The sequence below is a fragment of the Vombatus ursinus genome, unplaced genomic scaffold, assembly GCF_900497805.2.
Source record: "Vombatus ursinus unplaced genomic scaffold, bare-nosed wombat genome assembly UNPS02014778.1, whole genome shotgun sequence".
Lineage (NCBI taxonomy): Eukaryota > Metazoa > Chordata > Mammalia > Diprotodontia > Vombatidae > Vombatus > Vombatus ursinus.
The window spans coordinates 9,126,915-9,144,977 of record NW_020954556.1 but is presented as its reverse complement, the minus strand read 5'-3'; the positions used below and the strand labels follow the sequence as shown (position 1 = coordinate 9,144,977).

The following is an 18,063-nucleotide window of genomic DNA, read 5'->3' as shown; positions in this document are numbered from 1 at the left end:
TTTGCGTTTCAAACTCCACCTCATTAAAAAGCTGAGCCTTGCAATTGTCTGTATGTAAAGGAATGGAAATTGGCCTTCTAGCCTTAGCTGTGTGAGCTTGCTTCCATGGCATGGCACTTGTAACATGTCCTGAAATCGGTTAAAAACAAAAACAAAAAAAAAACCAAGGTCCAGAAAGCTTCTTAATTGCCCCCGAGATGGAGAAGACAGCCATTGTTTGGCTAGCTCTCCTGCTACCCAACACTGGAAGTCCGACTAGCCTTTGTGTAGAGGACAAAGTCCTGGATTTTAGAAGTGTGCACCTCTGCTGAGTCAACTTAGCATCTCTCACAACTTCAGGCAGTAACTGAGGTAACCATGATGGCTCTAGAAAGAGCAGAGCCCAAAAAATACAGATTTTGCATGTCAGTCAAGAACATTCTAACAATTATGTGTATATTGGGTATGTCATTTAAGTGAAATAAAAAGGTTTTTAAAAATCAGATGTATCCTTTTTTTTTCTGATATAAAAATATAGAAACCTAATGAGATTGTCCAACAGCAAAATCCTGTGCTTTCTCAAAATAGCAAGTGCCATATTAAATTGTTTTCAGTTTCCCCAGTTCTGGCTGTACACAGGACATAGTGTTCATCATCTGTCTTGTTACTAATACAGCATGAAAGGTTTTATATCAGGCTGCTCCAGTATTTTTACTGTTATGCTGTCTGTTGACTAGAATTCTCCTTCTTTGGTTAGTAAGTGGAGCCACGCTCAATTTTCTTGCTGGAGTTACTTCTAAGGAATTTGCCCAACTGTAGTTTGTAGAGAACTTGTTTGAGAATCGTATTTTCTGATCGGTGTCAAAATCTCATTTGTTAGAAACTGGAAAAACTCCAGGCCTGAGATTATCATTTTAGGGAATGTACTGGTGAAGTCCTACAGCCATTTGAGAGTTCAGTCTTCAGTACTAGCTTGTGGAAGCAACTGAAGTATTTTTTCTTTAAGGATGAACCCAGTGGTAGTTTATTCCTCTTACCCTTTCTTTCCCTATGGGAGAATATGTGGAGTTTGTGACCGATCAGGCATTTTCCATCTCTGATTTATTTGTAGACCTTTCTTTGTACAGTCTCATATGCTTTAGCCTGTGTCTGCTGCACACGCTTTCTTGCCTACCGCACACCTTAGAAACTAGGAATATGATTCTAAATAGGCCTATTTTTCTTTCCAGGAGTGGCTGTAAAGGAAAGAAGTATGAAGCTCAGTCACTTACTTTGGATGTGTGTTCTCAGGTAGGTCTAAGTCTGTTACTTGGGAGTCTCACAGTGTAAACTTTTTATTTGTGAATTGAGACCAGTAATTGCCATTTCCTTCCAACCCCACAATTAAGTCATGGAAACTGGAGTCTAGAAAAGATACACACATATAGATAGAAATTTTTTTTATGTATGTGTGTATGTTTATGTACATTTTTCTGGGTAATTAAAGGAATTTTTTTCAAAGCTCCCCTCATGGACAAAGCAAGAAAACAAACCAGTAAAAGATGTTTCATTTTGTTTATTTTGTAACTTGAATGATTGTGGGACGGTAGTTGGAGGTGGGGGTGGTAGAATGCAGAATATATCCATTGTTTCAAAATATTGAAGTTGATGTTTCCATTACTTGAAGTATCTACAAAGGGTAATGAATGGGAAGACTCAGACTATGTGTAAGTAGGCTGTGTTCTCTCAATAAGCATTTATAAAGCATTACCATTAGGTGCCAGGCACTATGCTAAGCACTGTATCAGTAGGAATGATTTGTACCAGAAAAGTGACATAATCAAGGACAGGTATGGATTGGAAAAGAGGAGGTGGGCAGATCATCCAGGAAGGGTAAGGCATAACAGTTTTCTACCCACAGAGTTGTAGAAGGTCTCCAGTGGTTGGATAGGTCCTATATAGAGAATGTGATGCTTGATACATCATGATCCTCACGGGTTGACCAGGACCCAGAGTGTGTATTCTTCTGAATATGTTCATCTGAGTTTTCCTCTACAATCAGATCAGCGTTGGCTAAGCATCTGTTTATTTCTTTAGGATAAAGGAGCAATTATCTCCCAGATCCCAGACATTTCAAATAGGGATGGCCATGCCACTGATGAAGAGAAATTGGCTTCTACATCATCCAGCCAGAAACCATCTGAGGCCGAGGTGAAAGGTGAGCCAGAAGACGACCTGGAGTACTTTGAATGTTCCAATGTTCCTGTGTCTGCCATAAATCATGCGTTTTCATCCTCAGAAGCAGGTATGAGAGCATATCTTCTATCATATATTTAATAATTTAGAGCATTCTGAAAGCCTGACGCGATAGCTACCTCATAAGAAGGTTAGAAGAATTGGAATCATTGAACCTAATGGGGGTGAGGGGAAGAGACAACAGGAACAGAGGACTTGGGCCAGCTCTTTTCTCTGGACTCTTTTACCATAAAGAAGAGGGCTTGGAATCTCAAAATTGGAAGAGCTATAAAACAGCATGTGAACTCGGCCCCACATAAGGCATGGATCCGTTTCATAAGATCCCAAACAGTGATGATGATGATCCAGCTTCTGCTTCTAGACCTCCAGTGACAAGGAGCTCACGACCTCCTGAGTTTGCCCACTCTGCTTTGGGAAGGCTCTTATTTTTGGAGCTAAATGTTTTTCCCCAAATTTCAGAATCATAACTAGAATAAGGCAAATAGAGCTTTGTCTTGGGTCAGTCCTGTTTTGTAGGGGTGGTGGTGACACCTAAGTGGTCGAGAAAGAGGGAAATCCCTTCCCCACCTTACATCACTTTTCATGCACCTGCATAGGCAATCCCTGGCACCCTTCACTCCATGCAAATGGTTGTTGAGATCCAATTTAAGGTAGAGGATGTCAAAAGGATGGGACCTTCAGCCAAAATATGTGGGTGTTGGGAGCAGGTGTTAAACTGATCTGAGTGGATGGCCTTCCCTCGCTGATACTAATGGTCATGCCCACTCAATAGTCAACCAGAAGGGAAAGGCCACTACCGTAGACCTCCCCTACTTCCCCACTCCCCCCGCCCCATGACCACTTTGTGTATAAATGGGGAGGAGGTAGCAAAAGGTTATGGCCACCCTCTTAGGTCCTGCATCAACCTCGTACTACCCAAGGTACAAGTATTGTGAGCTATAACTGTTACAGCTATCTCCCTGGAACTGTGTTGGTCTTGACTCTGCCCTCTGGGGTTAAACAAAACAAGTCTAATCATTCTTCTACTTAACCCTTCAAATACCTGAAGACAGCAATCATGTCCTCTTACTTTCTCCCCTATCTTCTCTTGTCTAGAGTCATTCTGCAGTTGTTTCTCATGTGGCACAGCTGTTGTCTCTCCTTCCTGGTTTCCTTTCTCTGGAAATAATTTATTTGTCAAGATCTTCTTAAAGTGCAGGACCCAGAATTGGTTGTAATAATGCAGATTTCAGACCAGGGAACCATGACCTCTTTTGTGGAGACACTGTGCTCCTGTTAGTATTGCCTGAGATCACATTAATTTCCTTGGTGGCCTTAATCACATTACTGACTCATTTTCAAGATTATAGTCTATCAAGCTCCCTTATCTTTTTCATGTAAACTTTAATGGAGCTAAGTCTTCACCGTACTTGTACAGTTGATTTTTTTTTAGTTCAACTGCCAGACTTTGTATTTCTACCTATGACATTTGATCTTGTTTGAATTGATCCACCATTCCAAGCCTTATAGAGATTTTTCATCCTAATTCTGTCTTGTACTATATTAGCTGCCCTTCCCAAATTTATATTATCTTCAGATTATATCATTCTTGGTAGAGGAAATAGAAGCAAATTAAGAATTGAATAGTTGGAGCTATTCAGTCCTGGCTTATTGTCCCCAAAATAGGCATGCCATTGATGACCTCATCCAAGTTGTCGATAAAATAATGAACAAAATAGAGCCAAGGAACTTTCTCCAGATTTACCCTTATTCATGAATCATCACTCTTGGATTGTTTCTTAAAGAGCTGCTAACTAGAACCTTCTTAACTAGATTATTATCAGTTCACATCTTATCTTGTCTGTTAGTATGCTTGAGAGATTTTGTTAAGGTATTTGCTGAAATCCAGGTATAATGTACCCTCCTCATTTCATTGGTAGAGCAGTTTAATAGCTCTTATCTAAAAAGGAGTTGAAATTGGTCCAGTTTGACTTGTTCTTAATGCACCCATACTGACTCGTGGCAATTGTTGCTTCTCTTTCTAAGTGCTCCCAAAGACCCTTTTATCAATCCATTCTGATATTTTTCTAGGAATCAAGTCAAGTTCCCTTGCCTACATATAACCTGAAGAGTCTGTTTTCCTTATTTAATAGATAAGGAGAATATTTTCCTGTCTCTAGTCCATCAAAAATGTCTCCTAGTTTCCTATATAATATAAATATATAAAATATGTAATCAATAGAATATAGAAATAAATATAATTTATGTAATTATATAATAATCTATAAATATAATTTGTCCAGGCCAAGTAGCTTGAATTTATTTCATTACCTGTTACGCTTTCACCATCTCACTTATCTCATTGTTTCAGTTCCTTCTTAACCATTTTTGTTCAGTTCTCATTCTGGAGATCATTCATTCCATAATCAAAACAGGAATACAAGGTGACCCGAAGGCCTCAATGCAGTTTTAAGTTCTAATAGCTATAGTTCTACCTTCTCTGGGTTAACCAATTTCACTCTTACATCCATGCAGAGCAAGGGTTTCATCACTTCCATTTCTCCATCTTGTCTTCTAATATCAGTAAAACCTTATTGTGAATTTCAGCCACATTAGGCATTGCCTTTCCTGACGGCATCCCTGCCAACTCACTCTTTTCGTATTTATTTTCAGTTATATGCCCGTGCCTGTACTGTGTAAGTGTTCCTTTTAAAGCTTAGCTTACTGATGGGAGATCTCATTTACCTCCTTAGTAAATCTGCCAGTTCAGTTACCCACCTTCTGTGCATTGGCATATAAACATCTGAGTGTGAGAGGGGGCCAGTATGATGGAATCATTAGGCTTCTATAATAGTCCTGCTTTCAGGCTTTGGAGAGCCAGATTGTCCACTGCATCTTGAAACTTACACCTCAGTGATTCACTATAAAGTCTAAGAATCTTCTTTTGTTTGTGCACTACAGAAAGCACATTAAGCTCAAGTCACTATTACTTGTTTGCTATTTAAAGTTGCCAGGACAATTCTGCATTCTCTTTGTCAGATGAGGTTTGGAACTGTTTGTTCATCTTCTAAAATAAGCATTATAAATCACATTTCCTATTCAGCAACATAACTTTGCTTTGGAACTTGTATGCCCACAGAGAAGTGGGTGTTGGAGGAATATATTCTCCCTTCCTAAGCATAGAGGTAGCTTTGGTCCAGTGGTTAAGAGCGGGAAGACCCATGTTGCAGCCCTGCCTTTGACACACATTGGCCACGTGAATCCCTTAACCTTTCAGCATTCCAGGCCACTCACCAAGACTCAGAGTCACTTAGAAGGTGCCGACCTGTTTTTTTCACGAGGGGGTTTCCTTTAACAAACAAAATCACATGTCCAGACTCTGTCCTTATTCGTGAATAGATAGATAGCTATGAAGTACTCACGAAAAAACCTAGGAAGGCCTGCAGCATTGGGTCACTTCCATGGGGGTTTTGTGGAAAGGCTGGGATGATGGTTACGGGACAGAAGGCCTGAAGCACCAAAGAAGGAAGAATCCACATCAGTGAATTCTCAGACAGTGTCCCAGAACACTTAGTGTAGTTTTGATCTGTAATTAAGCTTTAATAGCTTAAAACTTTTGGGACACCTGGCTATCTACACAGGCTTCGGTGGCTCTGGTTTATAGATAGAGGACAGAGGGGCGGTTGTGGCATGTGGTGCACAAAGAGCAAGCTTTTGAATCTAGAAGTCCAGAGCTGTAGTGCTTCCTCTGGCTCAATCTCTCAGTGGCCCAGGCCACGGTGATCTGCTTCAGTGGAGCAGGTTTCCACACTGGTGGTTAGTTCCCCCACACTGATTAAAATCACAGGGATATACCATCCTAAACGATAGAAATAGATCTATAATAGAGAACATTTAAATTTAATCATGTTTCTGTGTTTGTCTTTATTTCCTCACTAGATATAGACTTCTTGCAAGATCAGCCCGATCCATATTACTCCTGGAGACCTGCCTAGGTTAAAATCACCCAGGCTTGATGATAAAATAACAATCATCTCTCCCTTGTGCTTGTCTGTGTTTATGAACACTCAAAGCTGCATCTCCCCTGACCAGCACTAGATGGCAGCCTTGCCTCTCCCCACTGCAGGTGCTCCTAAGGGCTCTTGGCTAACCAACTCAACCCATTTCTTCCTTGGACGTTTCATACCAAATAGCAGGATTGCACAATAGACGGCAACTCAATTTTCTATCTTTATTTTTTCTTTAGAGATTAATTTTATTGGTATATTTTGTGTTTACTTAGCCTAAGTTTCCTTTTTTTCTACCCCTCCCAGAGAGCCATCCCATATAACAGATTTTTTTTTTAAAAAAAAGGGGTTAAAAAAAAGAAAAACTGATAACATCAAAAAAAAATCGACAATACAGACAGTTCTCACCTCATAGAAATTTACATTATGCAAATTTAACTTTATGTAAAGGATTCTAAAAGAAATCTGGATTCTCAAAAAAACACCAGTGTTAACTTTACTGATACTGAATAGTACTGTGCTTTCTCTCTCTACTACCACCCCTCAGCTCTTTACTCCACAGCCTCCCACCCCCCACCCCTACCCCCACCCCTGCCGAACACCTTCCAAGTGAAAGCAGAAGAACAGACTGCAGAGAGACCACCATGGGTTGGAGGCTTGGCTTGAGAACTCTGTCAGAGCAGACTTTTGCACTGTCCCACCTACCTACCTGCTTTTCTGGTGTCCTTCCCCTCCCCTCCCCTCCCCTCCCCTCCAGCCAGTGTCTGTCTGTTTGTGCTTAGGCATCACATATCATCTGTCCTTGGCTTTCACATGTCACCCATCCTCTTCTGTCTGTGTTGGTGTCTAGCCCCTGCAGACCCAGGCTGACCCTGGCCCCCTCTCCTCTCCACATCTGGGGGCAAATTTGCATCACTTTATGTAGAGGTCTGTGTGAAGCAAGAACTGTTTGTACTTGCAATGTTGCACATTCGTGGGCACATATACCCACCCACCTCCAACCTATGAGAGTAGTGGGAAAAGGTATCAACTACTCAATTGTAATCCAAACTTTATTTTATTTTATTTCCATCTAATAGTGTTTTATTTTTTCTAATTACATGTAAAGATGGAATATCCTGGCCCTGATGAAACTGTAGAGTTTCAGGGATGCTTGTAAAATGGTAGTTCTTAATCTTTTTTGTATCAAAGGGATCTTTGGACCCCTTTGATAATCTGGAGAAGCATATGGGATCCTCAGATTTTTTTAAATGCATGAAATAACATTATAAAATATTATTACAGAAGAAATAAATTCTATTGAAATGTAGTTATCAATTTTTTAAAAATACAAGTTCACAGACCTCATGTTAAGAACCCCTGTTTTAAAGGCAATTCCCATTAAAGATGGAAAGGATAGATTCCCTGAAACACTTGTAACGTGATTTTCTGTGTTTTTAGGCTTAGAAAAGGATAGCTGTCAGAAGATGGAGAAGGATGGATCCAGTGTACCAGTAAGTTCAGAACTGTGTGTTGCTTTTTCATTTTGAAATTTTATATTGGACTTTCAGACAACAAGGGGCCAGGGAAAGGGAATCTTCAACCAACTCATCTTTTTTCTTTTCTTTTTTTTTTTTTTTTTTGGCTAGGCATGGGGTTAAGTGACTTGCCCAAGGTCACACAGCTAGCAAGTGTCAAGTGTCTTAAGCCAAATTTGAACTCAGGTCCTCCTGACTCCAGGGCAGGTACTCTATCCACTGCACCACCTAGCTGCTCCATGAACTCATCTTTTTCCCCTAGTCAAGGCAGAAAGGCTGGCCTGGGGGAAGCTTTCAGAGTTGGTCCTGTATACGCAGGTGGGACTTGGTCCTGACCTTAGGGACCAAACCATGGTATCCCCCTAACACTGATCATGGTACGTGTTTCCCACCTGGAGCAGGAGGTGCCCAGGGCCTTGGTCTCTCCAAATGCATATTATCTCTGCTTCTTCCCACCTCTGTGCCTTTGGCATAGATTGCCCTTCCTTTCTGGGATACTTTTCCTTCCTTACTTAATTCTGCCTCTTGGAACCCTGAAGCTCCCTTTAGAGATCAACACAAGGGTCACCTTCAAGAAACCTTTTTTAAAAATGCCTCCAAACCCCACCTCCAAAGACAATAACTCCTTATTTTCCTTATGTCTTGTGTTTGCATCAGAACATAATAACAATAATAGTAAAAGCCAATGTTATGTTATTGTATCTGGTCCTTGCAACAACCCTATGAAGTAGAGTTCATTTTATTTCTACTATGAGATCAGTAGTGCAAGCATTTTTATCCTCCTTTTATAGATGGGGAAACAGAGACCCAGGGTGTCTTATTTGTCTGGGACCACAACAGCTAATAAGAGGAAGGGACAAGATTCAAAGCCAACTCTCCTGACTCCAAGGTCATCATCCACCCGGTTTCCCCAAGCCACTTCCTTTCATGACCCATCTGTTCTGAGACTAGCTCTCTCTGCATATGTGCACAGTACTGGACATTTTCCTGATTATTACAGCTTGGTCAGCACAAACTCTGGAGAGCAGAGCCCCTCCTTTTGGCCTTTCTTGGCTCCACTGACCTTGCAGCTAATTATTCCTGTGATTTCCTTGTAACTCCTTTTATCCCCTAGGGTTCCCAGGTCAGCCTGACATTAGTGTTAAGTATAACTCCTCTCTAGCTCCTTTGAATCTGTTATTCAGCTTCTTTCTTGCCCCACTTCCAAGCTAGTCCTAAATATAGTATATCCCAATGGTCATGTTCACTCTGGATAGACATATTATTAATCAGTGTGCTGTAGGACAGGCAGTTCCTGTGTGTGCTGTGTTGGAAAAGAGATTAGAGAGAGGCACTGTTGGAGTGGTTTCCTTTAAAGTTTAAACATACTAAATAAAGATTTCAGAAGTATAAATTTCTCCTTGCCATTATTGCCAGTATGATCTGGCCTGATGTTAGCCCTGCCATTGGTACAGTCATTTTAGACAATAAATGTCCATTCATTATACCCAGATAATTCAATAGGAGTTATTTGAGGCATGGTAGGGGAGGTTGCAGCTATTCAAGTTAGGACAAAATTGTGTTAGTTAGTCCTATTAGACCTATTGAATTCACATTCAGTATTTGGGTATAATTGGCACCATCCAAAACCTGTTTTAGACAGGAAATAACTTCAATCACTGCATTTAAAGACTCACAGTGTTCCTCCCAGGCTTTCCTTAATATCTGAAAATAAAAAGATCTGTATAAGGGTGGGTGGGTGGGTAGCTTTGCAGATAGAAAATAGGCCTGAGTTTAAGTCTGGCCTTTAAAATCTGCTGGTTCTGTGACCCTAGACGAGTCCCTTAATCCCTCAGTGCCTCCAGATTACTTGGTTACTGTCAGATACCAGTCTACATTAGAATTGCAGGTCCAATTCCTCTACACACCACCACCCTCCAAATTAATACAACATGGTCTGTGTTGTAGTGAACTACACAGTTGCATAGAGCTCATCCTTGTGGTCCACCAATGGGTGGCCCCAACCTTCTCCACACCTTTGTAGATGATCTTCATGACTTGCTGCCAGAATATATTGATCACCTGGTGGCTAACCTTGTGGTGAGCACCTCTGCAGAGTGAGCTCCAGGCGGTGGCTCTTACCCAAAGCCTTTCCAGTTTGACAGGACTTGTCACAGGTTGTGCTGCATGGTCAAAGCCTTGGAACAACCAAGGACGCCTCTGCTTTGTAATGAGGCAGGGACCTGAGGAAAACTTGAACATGGGCTGTTAAGGACAGACCTATTTAAATCTGAATCAATCTCTTCACTGACATTCCTTGGAAGCAGCATGGTTCAGTTAAAATAACCTTGCATCAGGAGGCCTGTTGCCTGAGTTGCTAGCTCATCCACTTGCTTGCTGGGTCACAGGATCACAGATTTAGAGCTGAAAGGTACTGAGTGTAGCTTCCTTATTTTGTAGACAAGAAAACTAAGGCCCCCAGAGGTGAAAGGATGACCTTGGACTTTCTTTTTTTTTTCAAGCTTTTATTTAGTATTTCATTTTCCCCGTTTACATGTAAAAAACAGTTTTTATCATTTTTAAATTTTTTTATTTATTTTGATTTATCAGCAATCACTTCCATAAGCTTTTGAGTGTTAAATTTTTCTCCCCCTCCCTCCCCAAGATGGCTCGAAATCTGATGTAGGCTATACAAGTACTTTCCTATTAAACATATTTTCACACTAGTAATCTTGTAAGGAAGAATTAGAACCAATAGGAGGAACCGCCAGAAAGAGGAAACAAAACAAAATGGAAGAAAAAAATAGCAAAGAGTATGCTTTGATCTGCATTCAAACTCCATAGTTCTTTGGATGTAGATAGCATTGTCGTTTGTTTTTAAAACAAGTTCCACATTCTCTCCTTTACTTTATCACTCGTATCACTTTATTTCTATAGGTCAATTTCCTTATATATAAAATTAGGATCATACCATCCACACATCATTTCAGAGTTGCTAACTGATGGGATATTTTAAAAATCCTTTAAAAGCATGAATGACTTCATCTATAAGGGATTATTGGGACATAACTCTCTTCCAAATAGTTGCTTCAGATCCCATGGGAAAATTAGTATTTTTTTCTTTTTAAAATAATGGTAGCCCAGAGATCAATTGAAAGTAGCAATAAAATTCCCACACAGCTTTAAAAATGGAAAGGTTTAGTTGGGAGGCTTATCAGTTGAGGTAGCACAGCTTGACAGCTAGTCTTGGCCTAAAGGGGAATACATGAACTCCCATGGAAAGGGATAAATGACATGGTTCCCCAAGAAAATTTTTACAAAAATCACCATGCATTTTAGAAACCCCACTTCTTTTATTTGTGATTCCTCAAGAGGAGTACATCAAGTACTCCAAGTAGGCAGTCAGTCAGTGGTAAGGTGAAAGTATGGAAAGGCAGGGGAAGATACTGGCAAGAGCATGATGTCAAAGGACCAGGAATCATGACCTTTGTCAGCAGCCAGCCAGGTGACCTTCGGTTAATTTCTGAACTTCAGTTTTGTAAACTGTCAGAAGGGAAAACTAGATAGAACCTGCCTTGCTCACCTCATTGGGTTGTGGCAAAGATCAGGCCATTTGTTGTTGAAAGCTTTGAAAACAAGTGTGATGTACAGTCAGGGAGTTTGGTTACTCGTATTGTGATCCTAAGGGAGAGAAATGTAGAGAATGTATAATCAAATGCAAGCTTCTTGCTCTCAGGGACTTTTTTCACTTTTGTGGCTATCACTAGCACTTGGGCACATAGTAGGCAATTAACAAGTGCTCATTGAATAATTTAAGCTGGTGATAGAGAACAGACAATCTTGGGGAAAGAATCTGAGATGAATTTCATGAGGGAACTTCATTTTCATGTTCCTGAAATGTGGAAGAGAACCTAGCTTAAGCTTAAGTCCAGCATGCAAAGCTCCGCCTAGATGAAATTTGCCACCCCCCCCCCCACCAAAGCCTGTCTGCCTTTTACTGAAATTCATTCCTCTCCCAGTCGCCTGGACAGCAGTTTTAAATACAACTCCATCAAAGCCAGCAAGCAAGATTGAGAAGAGATTGTAGAACCAAATGAATGAGCCCTAGCTGGACGCAGTGGGTTTTGATTTCCATCTTGATTGCAACGATGTCCCTTCTTAGCATTTAGCCCTATAGAAGCAAAGCATATTCAATAATTTCTTTACCCTCTTGAGTTTGGAGCTGGTTCAGATGATCACTGTTATCAATGTAGAAAGAAACAGCTGAGGGACAGGGCCTGAGGTTTTCTCTGCTGCCCTTGTGACAAGGATAACTGACAGTGGCATTGACACTGTCAGCAGAATGAACTTGGACAGACTGAGTGACCCTTGTTCTCTTCCCCTCCAGGGACATTAGCAAAACAGAACTTGCTAGCATTCTCCCTCTGCTTTTACAGCAGCCTGTGCTCAGGTCTGCTGTCTTGTAAAAGTGATTTGTTTTGCCTTTATTATTATCTTGGTCGCAGTATTTGACTTAGAAATTCAGTACTATATATTCTTCAGACCTGGCTGCCACAGTTTAGAAAGGACATTGATAAGTTGAGGTGTCCATAGGCAGGCAACCAGAATGGTGAAATTCTTGTCCTATGAGGATTGGTTAAAGGAACTGGGACAAAAGGAAAGGAATAAGTATTTCTATAGGGCTTGCTATGTACTGGTCACTGGGCTAACCACTTTACAAATAGGATTTTATATGGTTCTTCCAACAACCCTGTGAGGTAGGTTCTGTTATTATCCTCATTTCACAATTGAGGAAACTAAGGCAAACAGAGGTTAAGTGACTTTTCCAGGGTCATACTACTAAGTCCAAGGCCCAGGTTGGGTCTTCCTGACTCCAGGCCTGGCACTCTATCCACTGTACCACAAATGTTACCAGGAATCATCTTATTACCAAATCTCATACTCAATCCTAAGCCTGTTTGACCTGTCTACAGCAACTGATGTTGATCAGCCCCTTCTGGAGACTGTCTCCTTTAGGTTTTCTTGGCACTTCTCTCTCCTGCTTCTCCTCCTGCCTGTCCAATCTCTTCTCTGTCTCCTTTGCTGGTTCTTCATCCATGTGACAGGCTTACCAGCTTTGGGGATCCCCCCAGGCTCTGCTCTGGGCACCCTCTCTTCTTTCTCACCTGGTGATCGCATCAGCTCTCCTGTCCTCAGTTGTCATCTCGCCTATGCAGATGTTGCTCAGATCTCTATATCTAGCCCTGGTTTCTCTGCTGAGCTATAGAGTAAAACATCTCCAATGACCTCTTGGACATTTCAGACTAGATGTGCCATAGGTATCTCAAACTTGGCACGTCCAAAACAGAACTCCTTCCCCTGCCTCCTCCCTCACACAGGCCCTCTCCCCTTCCAAACTTCCCTGTTACTGTTGAGGGAAGGAGCATCTTCCCAGTCACCCAGGCTAAAAAAATCTGTGTCACCTTTGCCTCCTCACTCACCCCACACATCCAGTGTGTTGCCAAGTGACGTCCTTTCTGCTTTCACAGCATCTCCTTTATCTATACTCAGACAGCCACAAGCCCAATCTGGGCCCTCAATCACCTCGTTCTTGGACGGCTGCAGTAACCTGCTGGTGGCTCTGCCTGCCACAGGTCTCTTCCCATGCCGCTCCGTCCTCCACTCAGGTGATTTTTCTAGTGCACGTCCACATCATTCCCTCGTCCACACCTCCCCTTAGTGAGCTCCAGGGGCTCCTTGTTGCTGCCAGGATAATTATAAATAACTTTGTCTGACATTTAAAGCCCTTCACAACCTGACCCCTCTGTGCTACAGTGCCTGACCATAGTAGATGCTTGATAAACGCTCACTGATTGACTGTCTTGGCTATCCCCCTTCCCTGACTCCGCCCCCATGCCTAGAATGTTCCCTTCCCTAGGTCTCTTAGTTTCCCTGGCTTTCTTCTGGAGTCAGCTTATATCTGCCCCCTTCTGCAGGAGGCTTTCTCTGATTTCCATTCCATACTACTTTCATCTACTCTGTATCTTCTGTGTATCTAAATATTGACATGTTGTCTCCCTCTTTAGAATGGATACTTCTTGAGGGCAGGTACTTTTTTTGCCTTTTTTTATATGTCCAGCACTTAGCACAATCCTTAGCATAGGTTGTTGTTTAGTCGTTCAGTCTTTTCTGACTCTTCATGATCCCGTGAACCGTATTGTCCATGGGGTTTTCTTAGCAAAGATACTGGAATGATTTGCCATTTCCTTCTGTGGATTAAGGCAAACAGAGGTGAAGTGATTTGCCTTGGGTCACATAACTAGTAAGTGTCTTAGGCCCAATTTGAGCTCAGGTCTTCCTGGCTCCAGGTATCTACTGAGCCTTCTAGCTGTATCACGTAGTAATCATTAATTAAATGCTTATTGACTAATTTTCCACCATTTTCTTCATCTATAAAATGGGAATGAGGAGTGGACAAAGTGTTTTCAGTAAAAGAGACTTAAGATTGAGCATGAGATTTTCAATAAGGTGATTACTGGTAACATTTGTGATGCAGTGGATAGAGTACCAGGCCTGGAGTCAGGAAGATCCTAAGATTGCATCTTTCCCATAAGATAGTATAGTAAGTAGAGATAGTATAGATAGGTGGATTTTTTAAAAAAAATTTGATCTCTAAAGCCATGAGCTTTCATTATGTAGTCACTTAGGTGGAAAAAACATCTACTAATTCAACAATAACTAATAAATGATATGTTAGACTAGAGTGATAGCGCATGACTGTAATCTCTAGAAGTTGGTGGATTGATTTTGGGAGTTCTGAGCTGCAAAAGGGCTACAGAGGATATAGTGCACCAATATGGTAAGCCCTTGAGAGTAGGTGAATCAGAAACCCAGATTGGAAACAGGAGTGGTTCAGAGCTTTCATGTTGCTCATCAGTGGAGTTGAGCCCATGAGTGACTGGGTAAGAGAGGAAGGTCCAATCTCCCCCAAAAAATTTTCTATTACAGCTTGATAAAACAGTTAGATTATTGGATTTAGAATTAGGAAAAATTATGGTTTCATATACTGCCCTGACATAGTAACTGTGATAAGAAAGTCTTTAGTACCCACTTTTCAGGGTTTTTATAAGGCTTAGTAAAATAATGTATATAAAAGTGCTTTGCATATTAGTTTTAAAATTTTATAATATTTTATTTTTCCCTAATTACATGTTAACTCTAACTTTTTTTTTGTTGTTGTTGGTGAGGCAGTTGGGGTTAAGTGACTTGCCCAGAGTCACACAGCTAGCAAGTGTTATGTGTCCAAGTCCAGATTTGAACTCAGGTCCTCCTGACTTCAGGACTGGTGCTCCACTTTGCCACCTAGCTGCCAACTTTAACATTTTTAAAAAATTATAAAGTATTATATATAAATGTCAATTGGTGCTTGCTCAAATCACTTAATCTGTGTCTGAATTTCCTCATCTGTTAAATGGGGATAATAGTACAGTATTGTTGTGACTCAAATGACATAATATACGGGTGAAAAACCTTCGGTGAATGTGTATCATTGATATTATGGCTATGATTGAGAACCAGTCCCTCATTGACTTTAAAGACAAGGGGAAAAACATCTTGTTAAGCACTTTGAGCCCACACATGCTGAGAACATCTGAGCTGATCCTTTTGGTATCTGATGTAGCTATTTCTAAAGAGAGACTGCATCAAAATCTGGCCATACCATGTGTTCTCATTGGCTTGCTAATAATTCCATAAAAGGAGGCATAATCAGGTGGAAAACCTCAACACAGAGCAATTTTTTAGGCAGATTTAAGCCTAGAAGCCAGTGGCTTGCGTGCTTTTTAATAATAATGTTTTTCTTTCTACAGGGTGTGTTTGACCATTGCTCAACTGAGAAAGCCCCTGTGTCTGTGGCATGTGGAGATGAAAGTCCCCTGGATAGCATCTGTCTCAGTGAATCAGATAAGACTGCAGTCCTGACCTTAATAAGAGAAGAGGTAATGGCTTGGGTTTTGGATGCTTTGTTCACAAAAACCCTAGCCTAGCAGGTAGATGTCATCCCTTTTTGACCAGAATCACACGTGCGTTGAAGTTATAGGACTCTTAAAGAACTCCCTGTGAAATACAATAGAAAAAGTGCTGGATTCAAGAACAGTGGATGTGGGTTTGAATCCCTGGCTTTGAAGTTTACTTACGTCCTTAGGGGGAATGATCTAACTTCTCTTTGCCTGAGCTTTTCTGTAGTACCACAGCATTCTGTCTTGCTTATTGTCACACAGTTGTGGAATTGCAGGCACATTTTCATTTACCATTTCATGGCCACCAATGATCATAATCACCATGATACAGGAGAAATAACAGTGACTGTTGTCAGAGGACCTATGTTCAAATCCTGCTTCTACCTGTGTGACCCTTCACTTTGTCTGTATTATAGACTCTACAATATGAAAATGTTGTACAAGATGGTCTCCTTGGTCTCTCTAGATATGTGACCCAATGATCTTAATCACAGGCATGTTACTTAAAGGATTAGCCACATGAGAAGTGACACATAAGTACAATCAAATGAATGAGTTTACTAATTCTTCTTTGTCACTTTAGCCAGTATTTACTCTTTATTGCACACACATACCTACATAGAAACATTTGCATGCACACGCTTTATGCACGCACACATAAATACACAGAAACTCCAAACTTTTTTAATCCTAGACTTCAGATGATAATTAGGTCCCTACTTTCATAGATCTATAATAACCAGAATTATTCATGTAAAATGCAGGCTGTTGTGCATTTCCATTTTCTGCTTAGCAAGTTTCTACACAGTTCTTAAATTTCCCGTTTTTGGAGAAGGATGAAGTGAAGAAGATTAGGAGTTACAATCTTTGCGCATTGTGCTGTTAATCCATACCACCCACTCCTACCCCCTCTGGTGTGTTTGTGTCCTGGGGATTTTTTTGTTTTATTGACACCATCCATCCCTTTAGCAAAGTTGAGAATAATTGAAGCAAAGCACAGCACTGTGCACCTCTGACTCAAGGTCGGGCATAACTGGCCCATGAAATGCAGAGTTCACAACTCAAACTGCATTTCTGACACAACAGAATCCTGCTTTAATTTGGGATACTTCACCCTGATTTTTTCTGCCTCTCCTATGATTAGAGTCCCCAAGCTTGACAGCATTATTGCTTTTCATGCTTATTCTATATCACAGGTCACAGCCTGAATTATTCTCTCCTCGCCCCCCCACCATCTACTCCCTTTCTGACCATCTCAGTTCAGATCAGTTCAACAAGCTTTTATTTATTCAGTGTAAGGCACTGGGCTGGCTCCTGAGGATATGAAAACAAAAATGAAAAACAATTCCTGCCCTCATATTTTACTAGTAGGTAGCCATCTTGTCTAGGTGGTCAAACAGTTTTGAGTTACATCACCACACCTTCTTCAAGGAATAATGAAGGACCTTGACAACCACTGATGTGGTTTCATATCTTCTCACCTTCTTTGCAGAAATGGGGTCTGTGGGTGTATAATACTGCAAATAATGTCAGACTCTTGCAATAGACTGGTTAGTTTTGTTGAACTGTTTTTCTTCTCTTTATTCATTGTTATAAGGGATGCTTCTCTGGGTGAAGGAAAGAGAAAGCATATAATAAGAAATGTAAGTGATAAAAAAATGATTTTTTTTTTGAACGATAGAAGACCTTCTGGACTAAATTGGGTCAATTTGAATATATGGACATAACCTTGGGACTGTAATGTCCCTCCCACATTCCAGAACTTTGTCCTCCAGGGCTTGTGGAGTTCATGGAGTGATGCTGTACTAGGCTAATCTACTTACCAGGTCCCAGGCACCATGTCCAAATGAGTACTGTTTCTGTGAGAAGTTAATAAAGTAGCAGTTTGACAGAATGGAAGTAGCACCTGGTAGGTTGACAGGCTTTCATAATTGACCTTAAAAAGTATATATAGTGTCTGCCAGGGGGCCTTCCAAGTCCAGAGTCTTGCAGAACGTAAATAATGAGTCTCTGATTGCCCCACTTATAGAAAGAGTAGGATTAACTTCCTCCGCACACCTGATATGCTCCAACCCTTAATACATTTTTTTGATGAAAACTCATCTTTAAGTAGCAATAATGATCTATTAATCAGCCTATTGGAACCCTCGCCTTCTCCCTAGACTGTCAGTCATCTGGAGAAAAGAATTGCTCATATTACAGGCAAGTGAGGTGGTTGTACTTCAAGGGGATCACTAGCCACACCAATAGCCATGACTTCAGCATTGTACAACTAGTACCAATTCTGATGACTCCATTCTTTAGTCAGTTCTGCTTTAAAATTGAATATTTTCCCAAAGGAGAGAATAATGCTCCATTTGTTAAGCCAGG

General features: G+C 40.9%; 1 protein-coding gene across 8 annotated transcripts in view; it reads left to right on the top strand.

The window, feature by feature from the left end:
• The window catches only part of TACC1 (transforming acidic coiled-coil containing protein 1), a 150,247-nt gene that overhangs the window by 121,553 nt on the left and 10,631 nt on the right, over nucleotides 1–18,063 (top strand). For 5 of the 8 annotated variants that reach the window (XM_027865026.1, XM_027865024.1, XM_027865022.1 and 2 more), the window contains 4 exons: nucleotides 1,209–1,269; nucleotides 2,056–2,263; nucleotides 7,641–7,693; nucleotides 15,544–15,672. In XM_027865026.1, the coding sequence (XP_027720827.1) occupies nucleotides 1,209–1,269; nucleotides 2,056–2,263; nucleotides 7,641–7,693; nucleotides 15,544–15,672 (451 nt within the window). The remainder of the gene's footprint in view (nucleotides 1–1,208; nucleotides 1,270–2,055; nucleotides 2,264–7,640; nucleotides 7,694–15,543; nucleotides 15,673–18,063) is intronic. The other 3 variants (XM_027865023.1, XM_027865030.1, XM_027865028.1) reach the window with 1 other exon arrangement.